Here is a 14408-nt window from a genome sequence, read left to right as displayed (position 1 = left end):
ATTAAACACTTAAGGCAGTGTACTCTTTTATTGTTCTGTAATTTACTGATTAATCCTTCTTCTTGAACTTCAAATCTCAAAGAATCTTTATGAAAGTACTGGGATGGTGAGTGCCTGCCTTTACACAGGCTTCATTAGAATAAATAAGGTAAACAGTCATGAATTATGTGAGAAGTACTATAGTTCTTTGGTTTTACACTTCAAACATATGCATTTGTTCCATACCAATAAAAGATAACTTAAAAGAAAGATGATGCATATAAATATCAAAAAGGTACACAAAGTGGAAAAAGGAATTTATTTGTAAAGCACTTCCATCAATGCCCTGTAAACAAAGTATAGGGACTAAAAAACACAAAGTATTCTACAAATAAATAAATAAAAATCTCTATTTGTCTAAGGAGTTAGTGAGCAGCCGGCTCCAGTGTTAGAAAAGATTGACCTCTAAAGTGAGTGCCTCTGTGGCCTTCACATGTCTCTATAGACAGGACACTCTAGGTCCTTGGAGATGAAAGTATCATGAACAGCAGCTATGTGTAAAGATGTGGTGTGTTTATGTTAAAAATGAATTTTTGCTTAGTGCTTTTGTCTACTTGAACTAGACTCTCCCATTTAAAACTTTGATGATTGTCACACATATCAGTGACCATAGCCACACTTTCTGTAGAAAAAAAACATTGTAACAGTGACCTGTGAAATCTTTAGGTGAAAGTAACAAGTGTCTGTTGGTTTACTTTTGTCCTGTTCCCAAACCCATGTGGTGCGGCCCTCTTATCTGCAAATATCTTCAATTATACTTGTGATATTTGTCCACTGTCACTGTGGTGAAAAACAGAAGTCCATCTGTTTCAGCTGTGACCATGTGTGACGGGAGATGTGTGTTTGTGAAGTGTGGACAGAGAAATGATTTTACCCAAGTGTCATTCACACAACCAAAATAAACGTACTGAACATACACCGGGAATGTAACGGAAATGTAAAAAGACTAAAAACGTGAAAACTCATCTAAACACCACAGAGAAAAGGCTAGCAAAACAAAATGAACAAAACATGGTCATCATGCATCTTACAATTTTCATGTAGCCTCAACCCAGACTAATTGTGTTTATACAGCAGAACAGACACTGGGGCAAACACAAAACCCCTGGCAAGTGCTAAAACTGCTTTTAAGAGCAGTTACCGGAGGATTGAGAATGATTTTTTTGCTTTTACCATTACAGTGTAATTCCATTTGCCACATAAGGCACAATTTGATAAATACAACAGGCTGCCAGAGCAGACAGGTCTTTACACAAGAACTTATTCACAAAATGTACACACAAAAATATCAATACAATGAAACTGCACAGTAAAAATACCTACAAAGTAATTAGAAACTAAATATTATATTAACATCTCATAACGGAGTGTAGTACTGGATGTATCATGGTCTTTTATCAGGACAGCGCAGACCGGGGCGAGAGTGCGTCAGGGCACTGGGGTTATCTGAAGTCATATGCCGAGAGCGTCACTTCAGACCTCCAGTCTCTGTGGGGGGCACTGGGTTGGGACATCTCCACATGTTAGGACTCCTGGGGGACCACCTCCATCACCTTCTGACACAAGGCTGTGGTGGAGACTGAAGGAAAGGAACATAATCACAGTCAGTTTCATAATTTGAGATGATGCACAAAAGGCACTTCAGACAGAAATAGATAAGTGAAGGGAGAATTCAGTAGCAGTTTAAAGGTGCTGTATTACACAAAACTGACTCTTGTAATCCATGTTAGAACATTGTTACATCCTCAAAAACATATCTGCAGTTGTGCTTTGTTTCATTCACACATGTCTGAGAAACATTTATTATCAGTCTGTCTACATCTTCATAGCTCAAAATGCTCTGTTCCACCTTGTGATGTCATGAAGCAGTAGTTTTCAAATGAACAGCTCCTTTTCACCTTTTGTTCAGTAGAGATTGGGAATTCCAGAGCTGAAATTATACACACTAGAAATTGAATAGAGTTTAAAAACACAGTGGAGCATGTCCTGTATTACCATATGACATCACAAGGTGGAAGAGTGCGTTCAGTTTGAGAGAAAAGCTCAAGCCTAAATATGCAGGGTTTGTGTGTTAAAGGTGTGAATGAAACAAAACACAATTCCAGGTATGTTTGTAGTGAAGAAACTACATTATAACATAGATAAGAAAATAGCATATCACAGGACCTTTAAAGAATTCAGTAGCACTTTAAAGTGGCAATACTAAGTTACTAAGCCTTTCATCCATCCACAGTTTTAGCGTAGATCAATATAAAGCTATTATACTCACAGATGGCATTGAGCAGCCACTTGGGTTTGTTCTTCCACCACACACCAAAAAAGTAAACAGGAAGTCCAGTGGCAATGATGCCAAAGCCAATAGCACACTCAATCGGCGTCTTCCAAAATGATACAATGATGAGAAACAGACAAGCCAATACAAAGGCGACTGGCAAAAGGATGTTCACCTGTAAGGGGGAACAATCATATGTTAGCTTTTTACATATAGATACATTAGGGTGACTAGATTTTCAAAATTCTAAACTTAGCCACTCCTGGGTTGGGATGGTTGGTATAAATAAACTTGTGAAAAGAGCATATAAGATTGTGCATTCTCGTGTCAGTCATAATCTGAGGGGCTTCTGTCACTGTATATTGTTGCTTTATGGTCATTTGCAAACACGGATTTCTGCATTTTGGCTAAACAAATGACAATTTATGATCCTCTTTTCTGTTGACAGGACTCAGATTAGTCAGAAAAGTCCTGTTAGTCCTGTTTTTCATCCTGGTTTAAAGTTGATGTAGTCCTGGTTTAGTCTTAGTTTAGACCTGGTTGAGACCTGGTTTAGAACAAAACCTGGGCCATTTCTTGTGTAAAATTGGGACAATTCACTGGTTTTGAATAAATCTCATGAGACAGAGGACACAGGGCTCAAAACTGGGACTGTAACTCTTTAACTATACTCTATAATACAAACAAAAAGAACACACTACAACTACAACAATTACTGCAATTAGTGAAGGCCACAACTGCTGACCAGCATCTGACGTCTCTTTTGTTCTCAACTTAACAACCCAACAAGTTATTTTATATTGTTGAATCAAATGCCCAAAATGTAGTAATAAGGAATAATAATAATAATAATAAGGTATTGATATTTTACATGACATCACGCTGGAGGTCTTCTACACCTATCTCTAATGGTGTAATGTTTAGGAGTTACCATGGTGACACACATGCACACATTATCAAACACTATCAAAAAGTTTTAAGATAGTCTGAAAAGTCAAGAAAAAAAGTTCAGGGTCTTGTTTAGGTGTTTGATTTTCAATGGAAATGGTGATTGTGAGTAAATGAATACATTTTGGTTAATGCACACTAGCTTGTGTCTGTAATTTTATTTGACAGGAACTAGTTTAACAGCACAAACCACCTGTTGTAGGTCCAGGTAAATGAACTCTTCCTGGTCAGATTGAGTCAAAATGAAGTTCAGATTAAAATCTAACTTGAGTCACAGAACAGAGCCTGCAGTTAACGCCACACCCCCAAGGGACTAACAGTAATCAATAGAATCAATTGTCAATAGACACCATGGGCACATAGAGGCATTTGTGTAATAAATAACTTTTAAATGTGTTCAGCTCATTGAGGTTAATGTTAATGTCAGTGGTGGAATGTAACAAAGTAAAAGTAGTAAAGTACTGCACTTAGAATATTAAAATGGGGGGTTTAGTAGTGGTATAGTTTAAAAGTAGTTCATTTTCAGCACGTTTATAGGTTGATCAGACAAAAATACAAAAAAAAAAAAAAAAAGATTAAACTGTTTCTGTTCAACAAAATTCAGAATTGAATTTTGAATTTTGCTTCTAGAATAAACACAATTATTACAACATGTCATAATTATGTTCAACTGTAACCTGAATAATCACAAATTATCAAGTAACCAAATAATTTTGTCAGATCTAAGTGGAAATAGTTTAGTATTTTCTAATATTTTCAGTCCATTCTGGCCCAATTAAAACAATACAAACTGTTAAATGAAAACAGCACAGTTGTATTCTTACTTTAATCGGACGCTCAAGCTCAGGCTTCTTATAACGCAACCACATCATTCCCAAAATGGCCATAGCAATGCAAAGCCAGTTGAAGAAGCTGAAGAAGTTGATGACTGAGAAGATGTCATCGGAGAAGGCATACAGAAGGGTCATCAAACACTGGAGAAACATTTAGAACATCCGGTCAAACAACTTCGTAAGTACATAATTTAGCTTCAAAAGGTGCAAAAGGTGACGTGCATGAACGTACAGTGAATATAAGAGAAGGCAGGGGGGTGAGCAGAGTGGGGTGGATCATGGACAGCAGACTGGGCAGGTGACCCTCACGAGAACCCACAAAAAACAACCTATGGACAGGACACAAATGCATTAGCTCTGGCTTCTTTCTCCAAAGTGGGGAGTATCATTCCTCAGTTTGAGTCAGAGCAAAAATTTTTATATCAATGCTAATGTTCTCAGTTGTTTCTTCACAAGCTATGAGTAATATGTTATCTATTCTGTATTATTTAACTGTTCATTTGAAGTTAAATGTGAGCTCATTTAAAGGTGCATTGTGTAACTTTTCTGGTGTAGGGTCTGTCACCTGCTTTTCTCCATGGATATGTTATTGCTTTGTCTGGAATGTTTCACACTATGGCCTTAAACCTTTCTATCATCATGCAGACCAAACTAGAGCATGTTACAGGTCAGATCTGTGGAGAGGGAGAATGTCTGTTTTTCTAGGTATTTTGAGCTAGAAAACCATTTGTAATTGGAGAAAGGTAAGGTAGATCCGTTTAATCTCATACTGTGGAACATTCTAAGAAGGGTAATGATGTTTCGATAGGAACAAGAAGCTATCGGATCCACTACGAAGAAGTTACACAATGCACCTTTAATTCCTGAAAAGCTCGAGCTAACAAATGAGTGCAGAGAAACGTGCAGGCCAGCTGACTGGAGTTTAATATTTCATGTGTTTGTGATTATAGAGATACAGGATTTTATCAGTGTTTTTATAAAAACAAACCTCATGAACCTTTCATTGTGAACTCTATTTAACTTAAACGAAGGAGAACTAAGGTTTAACTGACAGAATATTTAACTGTTTCTGGAGTAAAATTATGAAAATAAACTCAAACAACTAGCTTGACACAAATTCAGTATAAGCAAATTGAGGAGGCTTCATCTTCCTCTTATATGTAACAATTTGAGGACTTTTCCCATTCAACAGATATCATATTTTGTTTTCAATTGTGGAATAAAGCGCAATAAAGTGCAAATACAGAAGTGCCTATGCCTGTCAATCTTTATTTTTGGGAAAGTAATATTATACAATTGGTCAATTTACTAATTTACTGAGTTTATATTTTTATAGTACAACTTTTTTTTTGATGCATTACCTGGAGGAGGTGAACAAAGAGCCATTGACTGATCCAAAGCAGGACAGCCCAACAAATACTGGGATTATCCATGACATCGGCCCGAGATAGCAGTTCCCGAAGTCCTATAAGAGACACGTGTTAATAGTAATAAAAATACACATCAACAGTGTTATATTTTTGTCAAAGTTTTATAGTGTACTGACCACAGCCACTGCCTCAGAGTTGAGCATCTGGTCTGGGGACAGGGTGGTGAAATAGGCCAGATTGGTGAGAACGTAGACGACTGTTACTATGGGCAAGGAAATGATGATGGCGCGAGGAAGATTCCTAAAAATAAATAGAAAATATCCAATGACATCACATTTACAAAGCATTTTCAGGTATGTCCTGAAAGACAACATGGAATATGCTTACTTGTATGGCTCTATCATCTCTTCAGTAACAAAATTTAGGTAATTCCTAAAACAGAAAAGAAAAAGTTACGCCTTGTATGTATTATGCATGACAAGACAGTGTACTGGAGAAAGTCTGGAGTATCAGAAGCGAGTGGGGTGAATCAAACTTGCCAAATTCCCTTTAAAAAGTCCTATATTACACAAAATTCACTCTTTTGAGTTTTTAGGCATGTTACCTGAAGTGGTGTTTTGTTTCATTCACACATGTTTGAGTCGTTTATTATAAAACTGTCTACATCTCAAAAGTTCAAAATGCTCTGTTCCACCTTGCGATTTTACCTTTTGCTCAGTAGAGATTGGTAATTCCAGGTCTGAAATCATCCAAGTGATTCTAGTGAAGGTGTATGGAGTTTAAAAACACAGTGGAGCACTTCCTGTATTACCACATGACATCACAAGGTGGGCATTACAGAGTGTTTTCTGTTTGAGAGAAGAACTCAGCCAAAATATTCAGGATTTGTGTGTTAAACATGTGTGAATGAAACAAAACAACTCCAGATATGTTTGTGATGAGGAAACATTATAACATATTACATATTATTATTACATTATAACATAAATATAGATAGATAAATTTTAACTTCTTAGGTTCTTTTTAAAGACAATGCAGTAAAGTGTATTTACCTTGTTGACATGTTTCGGCTGCTAGCTGCAAACCATCTTCAGAACTGTCCTGAAGATGGCTTGCAGCTAGCAGCCGAAACATGTCAACAAGGTAAATACACTTTACTGCATTGTCTTTAAAAAAAACCTAAGAAGTTAAACTATATAAGAAGACAAAATGAACATCATTGGCTTAATAGATAGATAAAGATATAGAAAATAGACTAATATGGGCCATTTATCAAGTTGAGTTGGACCAATTTCATCAATAGCACTGACTTTCCTAAAGTTTGTGCAAAACCTGTGGCTTCCATCAGCCTTTGTATCAAGAAAACAAGCTGAACTCCAAGAATTCAAACTAGGCACAGCAAGTCCATTTTGTATTAAATACTTGAGTGACTGCTAAAGTTTGTGTTGTGCATGTGGAGAGAGGGTTGGGGGGTGGGAGTGTTTTGTTTTTAACTTTTTTGTATTGTTAAATATTTTTAAAAGTACTCTTTTGTCACAATTTCCCTTTTAGCTGGACTGACCTGATACACGTCATGTGATTGGTGAAGGGTTAGTCAGGACAATATCATGGGGTGTAACTGAGGTCTGTGAGGAAATGTCACTGAACTGAGTAGAAACTTGTGTGATGTTCTCAGGTTTGAGATTGGGGACAGTGTTTGCATGTAAAACTTAAGCAAAAATGTACTCACCAACCACCATAAGCGAATAAGCCACTATACAAGGCCAGACCAATACTGCCAAAATCATATTTAGAGCGTTGGAAGGAATTCTCTGGTAGCAGGTCATCTGTGCCACCTGGTAGAAAATAAAAAGAAGTGGGTTGGTACAAAGTAGATCAGGATCTGCTTTGTCTGCCTAATAAAGTAAACAGACAGGTTCAGCATGTGGGAATAGCAATAAAGAAGAACAAATGGATGAAGGACAGTGGATTTATGAATGAGACAGACTTTGATACGGTGCTTAAAACGAGCTGAAAGGCATTAGGACTTTATTGGAACTTCTTAACCATGACAGGATTTACGATGATTTCTTGGACCTCCATTTTTTGGAGGTCTGATGAAGATCTACAGCACATTCCTATAGCCCCCCTAAAACCTGTACCCACATTCTCAGACACTTGGACGGTTGCTAAACCAACAGCCCAGGGCACTGTTGGTAATGCGAGGTAAGCCCTAAGCCCAGTGCATCGTGGGAACAGCCTGGTTAACACTGGACGTCTGCCCGTCTATCTCCCACCACAGTGCACACGAGATAGCCACCTGCCCTGGGCCCCAATAAAGAAATGACTCCGCAAGAACACACAGCACTCATTAGTTCAGCTGCACTGTATAATTCTGTAGTTCCTCGTCAATATTTTGAGTTGAATTGGTCACTCACTGCACAGTATTAAGGATAAACTAACTTCTAAAGCAGTCGTAATATTTTACACTACAGTGAAGTCATGAGACTAAAACCAAAGCCACACACTTGAGTCCTCATGTGACCGGCCGCCTCAGGCCTCACGTGAGCAGGTCTGTACAGAACAATGCCCCCTGGCCCCACTCTTCACCCCTCAGGTCAGCTCCAGGTAAAAGTGGACTTGATGTTGACCTTTATAGACTTCAGTGACTCAACCCTCACTTCCGCCCAGTGCAGGGAGACATACCAGTGCTAATGTTCTCACTGTAATAAAAGTGAGAGCAAACAGCACTTGACATTCAAACTAAGTAAATATACAAGACCAGCAAGAAGCGGCGAGCCCGCCTGGAAAATCATAAATATTCACAATAAAAACAACACAATATCTGTTTGAAACGACAATAAAATAATAATTCATCAAATTTGTGCTGCTTTTTGGACACTCAAAGATGCTTTATGAGCAAATAAAATAAATGAAGAACATAAACAGATTAAATCATTGATTAAATTGAAATGTAAAATTTAAATGATGATTATTAAAGACTGGCATACAATATTATAAATATTCATTGCTGTTGGTCATCTTTCTTGTTGAAAATGTGACTCTGGAAATAGAGGTGACAAAGATATCAAAGATATTTTCACAGATAAAACAACTGACTCACAGAACTAATAACAGTTGTTTTCAAGTTGTATCGGAAATATCATAGTTTTAACATCTACGGTATGTCGTACTTCCAAACAGAGACGGCTGTCGAGTCAGAGAACAGGGCTTTCCTGCAGCTAATCAGATTACAATGGTCTCTAATCTGAGGGTACACTAAACCTGACACACAAAAAGGATAAATATGCCACAGGAAGCACCTGCAGAGGTGCCTGACATTTTCTACTGTCTCAACAATGACTGCATTCAACTTTTTCAAAGTTTACTGTTTTTTTAAATGTTGCATTTCGATTTGTTTTATGACCAATTCTACTAATTATCCAATACTGATGTTTTGTACTAATGATGTTTAGTGGCCCAATATTATCTAAAGAAATGGCAAAGATTTGGTTCAGTTTCCCCTTTAGGTATAACTACCAGCATGAACCTGCATTTGTCTAACTCTGTAATGTGTGGGATTTTGAAAAACAGTCATTACAAGTGCTAAGGCAAACAGAAAGTACCTTTGGAAAGCGCTCCAGGTTTAGGGGGTGTAGTGACCACACACAAAATAAATCTGTAACAAATGGGGGATTAGTTATTGTGTTTTTGATAAACATTAGGATCACATGCATTGGCTCAAGGTGGATTAAAGAAAATGAGGATGCCGTTAGGCCTGTCACTATTAATACTATACATTCAGTTATTGTTTAATATATAAAAGCTAGAAAAAAATTAGTTATATTTTTATGTATCGGTAATAAGGTAAGATTTGATCTGTAGAGGGATAAATAAAATAACCTCTATGGTTAATTAGTGGTTACTGTAATTATGCCATTTGTTGCAGTTCATGCTTTTTAATGACACAGTACATGTAAAAAAAAAAGTTTACTGGAATTATCCTGCTTTGTGTCAGTAGCTTGAAGTAGTTTCAATACATGGATCTATATTATAGTTCTGTGTTTCAATATTATCTTTTATCGCATTATTTCTTTGTAGCAATATATTGTGCTTCAAACTGTATAATATTACTTTTCATACATACACTCAACTACTCAGCATGAGTGTAGCTGCACACAACAGCCACAGCATGTTAGACTGTTTGTACAAATCTTCCCCCTGTAGAATATGTACACTGCAAAAAAGTCATCTTATGATTTGGGCTCCAACAGCAGAACAATGCCTTTGGAGAGAATCTTGGGAGTGTTTCCAGGGCGTATTATTGTAGTTTAGTTCATAGCTGTACTATTAATATTACACCGGTAGCCGTTAACTGAAGTACCATTACTATAACCTCGCCCTCTCTACAATCACATCACATTACATTACCAGTGGTTCACTGGTTCAGATCAGAGCACCTGTCACACTAGAACGATATAATGTTTCATACAACAGACTGTACAGAAAAGGTTGTCTAAGGGAGTGTGACATCACCCACAGCGTTCGGTTCCAGTCAAATGGAGCTCATGAGGCTACCCATTATAGAACTAAATTAGGAGCAGAGTTACATATTAGGTATATAAATCTATTTATGGACAAAATAGCGACATAAAAACAGCAGGATCATGTAGAGTGGGTTAATACGAACATTTTAAGACTAAAATGAGGAAACTTACTGCAGCAGTTACAAAGAGAGTGGTGACAATTAGAGTCCAAAGCCAGGGAAGCCTATTTGAAAGTGGGTTAGGTATATATATATGTACTTATATATAAAGTCTGTGTTTGCACAATTAACCTAAAAAATACAAACAATAACTTTAAGTGCTAAAAATAAGAAATGTATATCTTGCTCTGTTACTGTCTTCTCTACAATTCTAATGAGTGTTTTGGTCTTAATAGCCTCTAGTCAGCTGATGTGGGACCTGTGACCTCCACACAAACGGCCGGTCACTTTGTGGGGCCCCAGATTTATGGCACATCCCTGAAGAATGAATATGGAGTGGGCCTCTTTCTAACTATCAGGTCTATGTGACAAGCAGACCAAAGACTCCTGTGACTTTAACAAGATATTATTCAATACTATAAGTTTTCAATCATGTAATAATATTGCAGAAGTATCATTTCACTTTAACAGATTTCACTTTATACAGATTCTATGTTGACTGCGTTTTTATGAGAATTAACAGGATCATGCATTATCGTGATATTACAGGACAACCTTTTTCAAGTGCACTGAAAGTAAGCAAAGGTACTTTCCTTTCAGTTTGGAATTTCAGATTAAACTAAGAAAATTGGACATAGCTGTTGAAATACTGTTTCACTGTTTGCAACTTTGGGAAAACAGTCAATAGAAAGGGCAAGTGATGTGTGGTTAAGAGGTCAAAAGGTCAAGGGTCAGGGCAGAGGTGAACTGTGTCTAGACACTAGTTAAAGATGTTATCAGAGTACAGAGTCGGGTCTCCCTTTCTTTTTTTCTAATCTCCGTTTGTCCCCAAGCCTTTTTACATAAATACACATTGTTTTGTTTTTTTATGGGAAGCTTCACATCTACTTGCTCTTTGGTCCAACATACAGGAAATTGGCCAGCCAGAGGTGCACAGCAGGCCTTGGCAGCAAATACACGTCAGCTCAAAGCAAGACAGGTGCACTGTGTAACTTTTAAATGGGGCTCTGTAATTTTCTTGTTTCTATAAAAGTGTCATTACTCTGCTTTTAATGTTTCACAGTACGACATTAAACAGATCTACCTTATATTTATTCAATTACAGGTTGCTCAAAAGTGTCAAGTGGCATTCTGACTGGGAGCAGGGCTGCCTCGAATTAGATCTCATTTGTAACTTGGCTCGATTTGGTCTTCATGATGATAGAAAAGCTTAATGCCACACTGTGAACCATTTCAGTCAAAGCTGGTGATGGACGCTCCACCAGAAAAGTTAGGCAATGCACCTGCTGACTGGAACATGATGGACACTTCAGAGACCAATCAGTAGAATGCTTCAAAACATATGACACCACCACTGTTTTAACACCAATTTGAAGGACATGAACCTCAATAATCTCAGAAATATAACCAAGTGTCTAGTGCTGTCTCAAGTCTCCATCTTAACAAGGCTCATCCTTCAGAGAGCACTTAGCCTTGGTCATTAAGGACACGTGTTTAGCCACACACTTCTGGTAGATAAAGGCTATTGTTGAAATGTTGTGTTTCAATGGAGACTGTATACATGTACACAAGCCCAGGTTACCATCTCCAGTTTGGGTCCCCTTCCTTAATGAGGCACCAGGCCAGGCTCTAAAAAACCCTGTTGAATCCCAAATACAGTGCAAGTTCTATGTTTGAATAATGCTGAGACTTTGTAGTGACTTATTTTGGCTGTCCTCTTTTAGTGTATTATTACACTTTACTGAACTCACCCAATACATGGAAACTGTAAAAATGTCAATAAATTGTAAATATCATAGGGGTAGAAAATAACTTTCTGTTCAAAAGTGCAGAATTACCTAGACCAATCTTCACAAATCCTATGATGATGATGAGAGCGAGGGCCAGGAGTTTGGCTGCTGCAAAAAAGTCCTGCACTCTGGTAGCTGCCTTCACACTGTAGCAGTTCACAAAGGTCAGCAACACTGGAAAAAGACAGAAATTGATAATTTATTAAAAATTCAAAACAAACCTATTTACTTCTCAATATTCCCTTTTCTGTTTCTACTCCCATCAACAAAGACTTTTAGGAGGATAACCCTGAACCCCATTAGAGCTGATCAACTAAAGCACCAAGTCCCTTCAAAGCCTCTAAATTAGGCCAAGGGACGGGACAAAGCACAAAGAGACTCTGTGTTAATGAAGAGTGGATACAGTAGAGGGCACCTCATATTATGGGCTGTCACTGTCAGCGGGTACAGACCTACTCATGCATAAATGCACCATTCCCACACAGACAAACGCCTAATTTCTACACAGGCCAAGTGAGTTACGTATGTGTGGACTGACCCCCAGTGACCCGCCCTAGATCATACACCCCAGTCATGCACGCACACACACAGCAGCGGGTAATCCTGAAGAGGGAGACGCCAGGTTCACCGCCTTGTCATGTGGGCCCAGTTAGGATTTAGTCCTCACTCAGGCTGCAGCTTAGCACTTGGGTTGTGGCTAGAAAAACTCCAGACTACTGTAAATCTTTTTCTATACACATGCGTCATAAGTTCATGTCTCCACAGGGATGGAGAGCACCTGCTGTGGGGCAATTATCTAAAAGTAGAAAGACAAGTTAGAAGGATACTATAAAATGAATGGCTCTCTTTTGGGAAGATAATTATTAAACATGGATTCCATATGAAAAGAAAATTGGCCTCATGCAAGTTCTGAAGATTGAAACAAAAACAAAAATTCTATTATTTTATTATTTTTCTATTTCAATCATAAGAAATCTAAAATTGTACAAATGCATATGCTGTAAGAGTGAAAAAAATCTTGTCTCACACATTAAACTCAGTGCGCGTATCCTCCTGACGCACTAAATGATGAAATAACGCGGCATTTTGTCACGCCCGAGAGTTTAAACTTGGCCCCACGTGCTGCTACTACGGTTAACGTGGTTGAGATAAGGCCATAATAGGATGTGTAATCTTGGGCGTGCGGTATGTTTATTTAACTGTGGAAGTCAAATTTACCGCGGCTCTGTTCAGGTTTATCCAGATATGCCCCGTGCTATGCTGACTACCGGGGTTGCATCATCCCGGGCAAGAGGAGGATGTCTGTCCTCTTTTGGCTCGGGTACTTACGGATACAAAGGCACGCGACCAGCTTGGCTCCATTCTCCGGGACTGGGCACGCGGGGAAGAGAGGCTTCAGGAGGTATGTGGCGAAGACATACGCGACAATATACTGCGAGGACGGCCGAATGATGAGCAGCTCTATCCACAGTTTCAAGAAAGCCAGTAGGGGCCCGTACACCTCCAGGATGTAGGCATAATCTCCCCCAGACTTCGTGATCGTGGTCCCCAGCTCGGCGTAGCACAGAGCTCCTACGGTGGAGAAGACCCCACAGACCGTCCAGACCACCAGGGACAACCCCACGGACCCGGCCTCCTTCACTACCCCGGTGGGAGTGACGAAGATGCCCGAGCCGATGATGGTGCCCACGATGATGGCCACCCCGTTCATGAGCGTGATGGTCCTCTTTAGGGCGACCCCATCCTCCCCTCCCGCCGCTTTACTGCTACTGTCCCCGGGCATAAGAGCTCCGGTTTCTGTCGTCTCCGTCGGTGTTGTCGGTGTTGTCGGTGACAGCATCCTTTCACTCACTTGCTGGTCTTCCTCCTTGTTTATGGAGGAATTCGAGTTTCTCTTCTTTACCCCCGACATCTTCACTGGATGTTTCCGTGTTTCTCAGTCACGCTCGGTTAGAAGCTTCCCGTTCCGCCCGCAGGCTGGTTCCCCTCGGCCGTTGTTTGTAGCCCAGAGTCGGCCAGGCTGTGCCACGAGGAGTTGGTCTGAGTCTGAACGGCGTGTTTCTCACCGTAGCGCCACTCCAATGAATAAAACCACGCAACATCATCACAGCCGGCCTACTTCAAGTCCAGCCCCCTGTGTCTGCTGCTCAGTCTCAGGTGTAGCATATTTGCACCCTCTACTGGTGACGGGCGGTACAACACTTATCTGTCAGTGGTTCTCAAAGTTTGCAAGTACCACCTAAAATAATATTTAGCTTTCTGAATGCCACCACATCTAAGCCAAGACTATATCATGCCTAATTTAGATAATTAATAGTAAAAAGTAATTATTAATATTCTATTAACGGTAAATTACATTAGACAAAGGTAGTTCTAAATGATGAATAACCAAAGGAGGAGGAGGAAATATATCTCTACATAAACTTCAAACTAGGCCCCACATTGCTCCAATGACACACCTACTACAATTTG

General features: G+C 39.1%; 1 protein-coding gene across 1 annotated transcript; it reads right to left on the bottom strand.

The window, feature by feature from the left end:
* Positions 1–284: 284 nt before the first annotated feature.
* slc7a5 (solute carrier family 7 member 5) lies at positions 285–14039 on the bottom strand. Its single transcript, XM_020934931.2, has 10 exons — positions 13266–14039; positions 11985–12110; positions 7192–7297; positions 5850–5894; positions 5639–5762; positions 5454–5557; positions 4325–4421; positions 4084–4233; positions 2309–2486; positions 285–1618 (listed from the first exon to the last, which is right to left on the bottom strand). Exons 1-10 carry the CDS (start codon positions 13846–13848, stop codon positions 1563–1565), a joined length of 1569 nt encoding a protein of 522 aa, XP_020790590.1. The 5' UTR covers positions 13849–14039; the 3' UTR covers positions 285–1562.
* Positions 14040–14408: the final 369 nt, after the last annotated feature.

Source organism: Boleophthalmus pectinirostris, unplaced genomic scaffold (assembly GCF_026225935.1).
Source record: "Boleophthalmus pectinirostris isolate CB_2022bp ecotype Guang Dong unplaced genomic scaffold, ASM2622593v1 HiC_scaffold_2, whole genome shotgun sequence".
In the NCBI taxonomy this organism is placed as follows: domain Eukaryota; kingdom Metazoa; phylum Chordata; class Actinopteri; order Gobiiformes; family Gobiidae; genus Boleophthalmus; species Boleophthalmus pectinirostris.
Note: the sequence above shows the minus strand (reverse complement) of the source record. Positions and strands in the feature narration are given on the sequence as shown.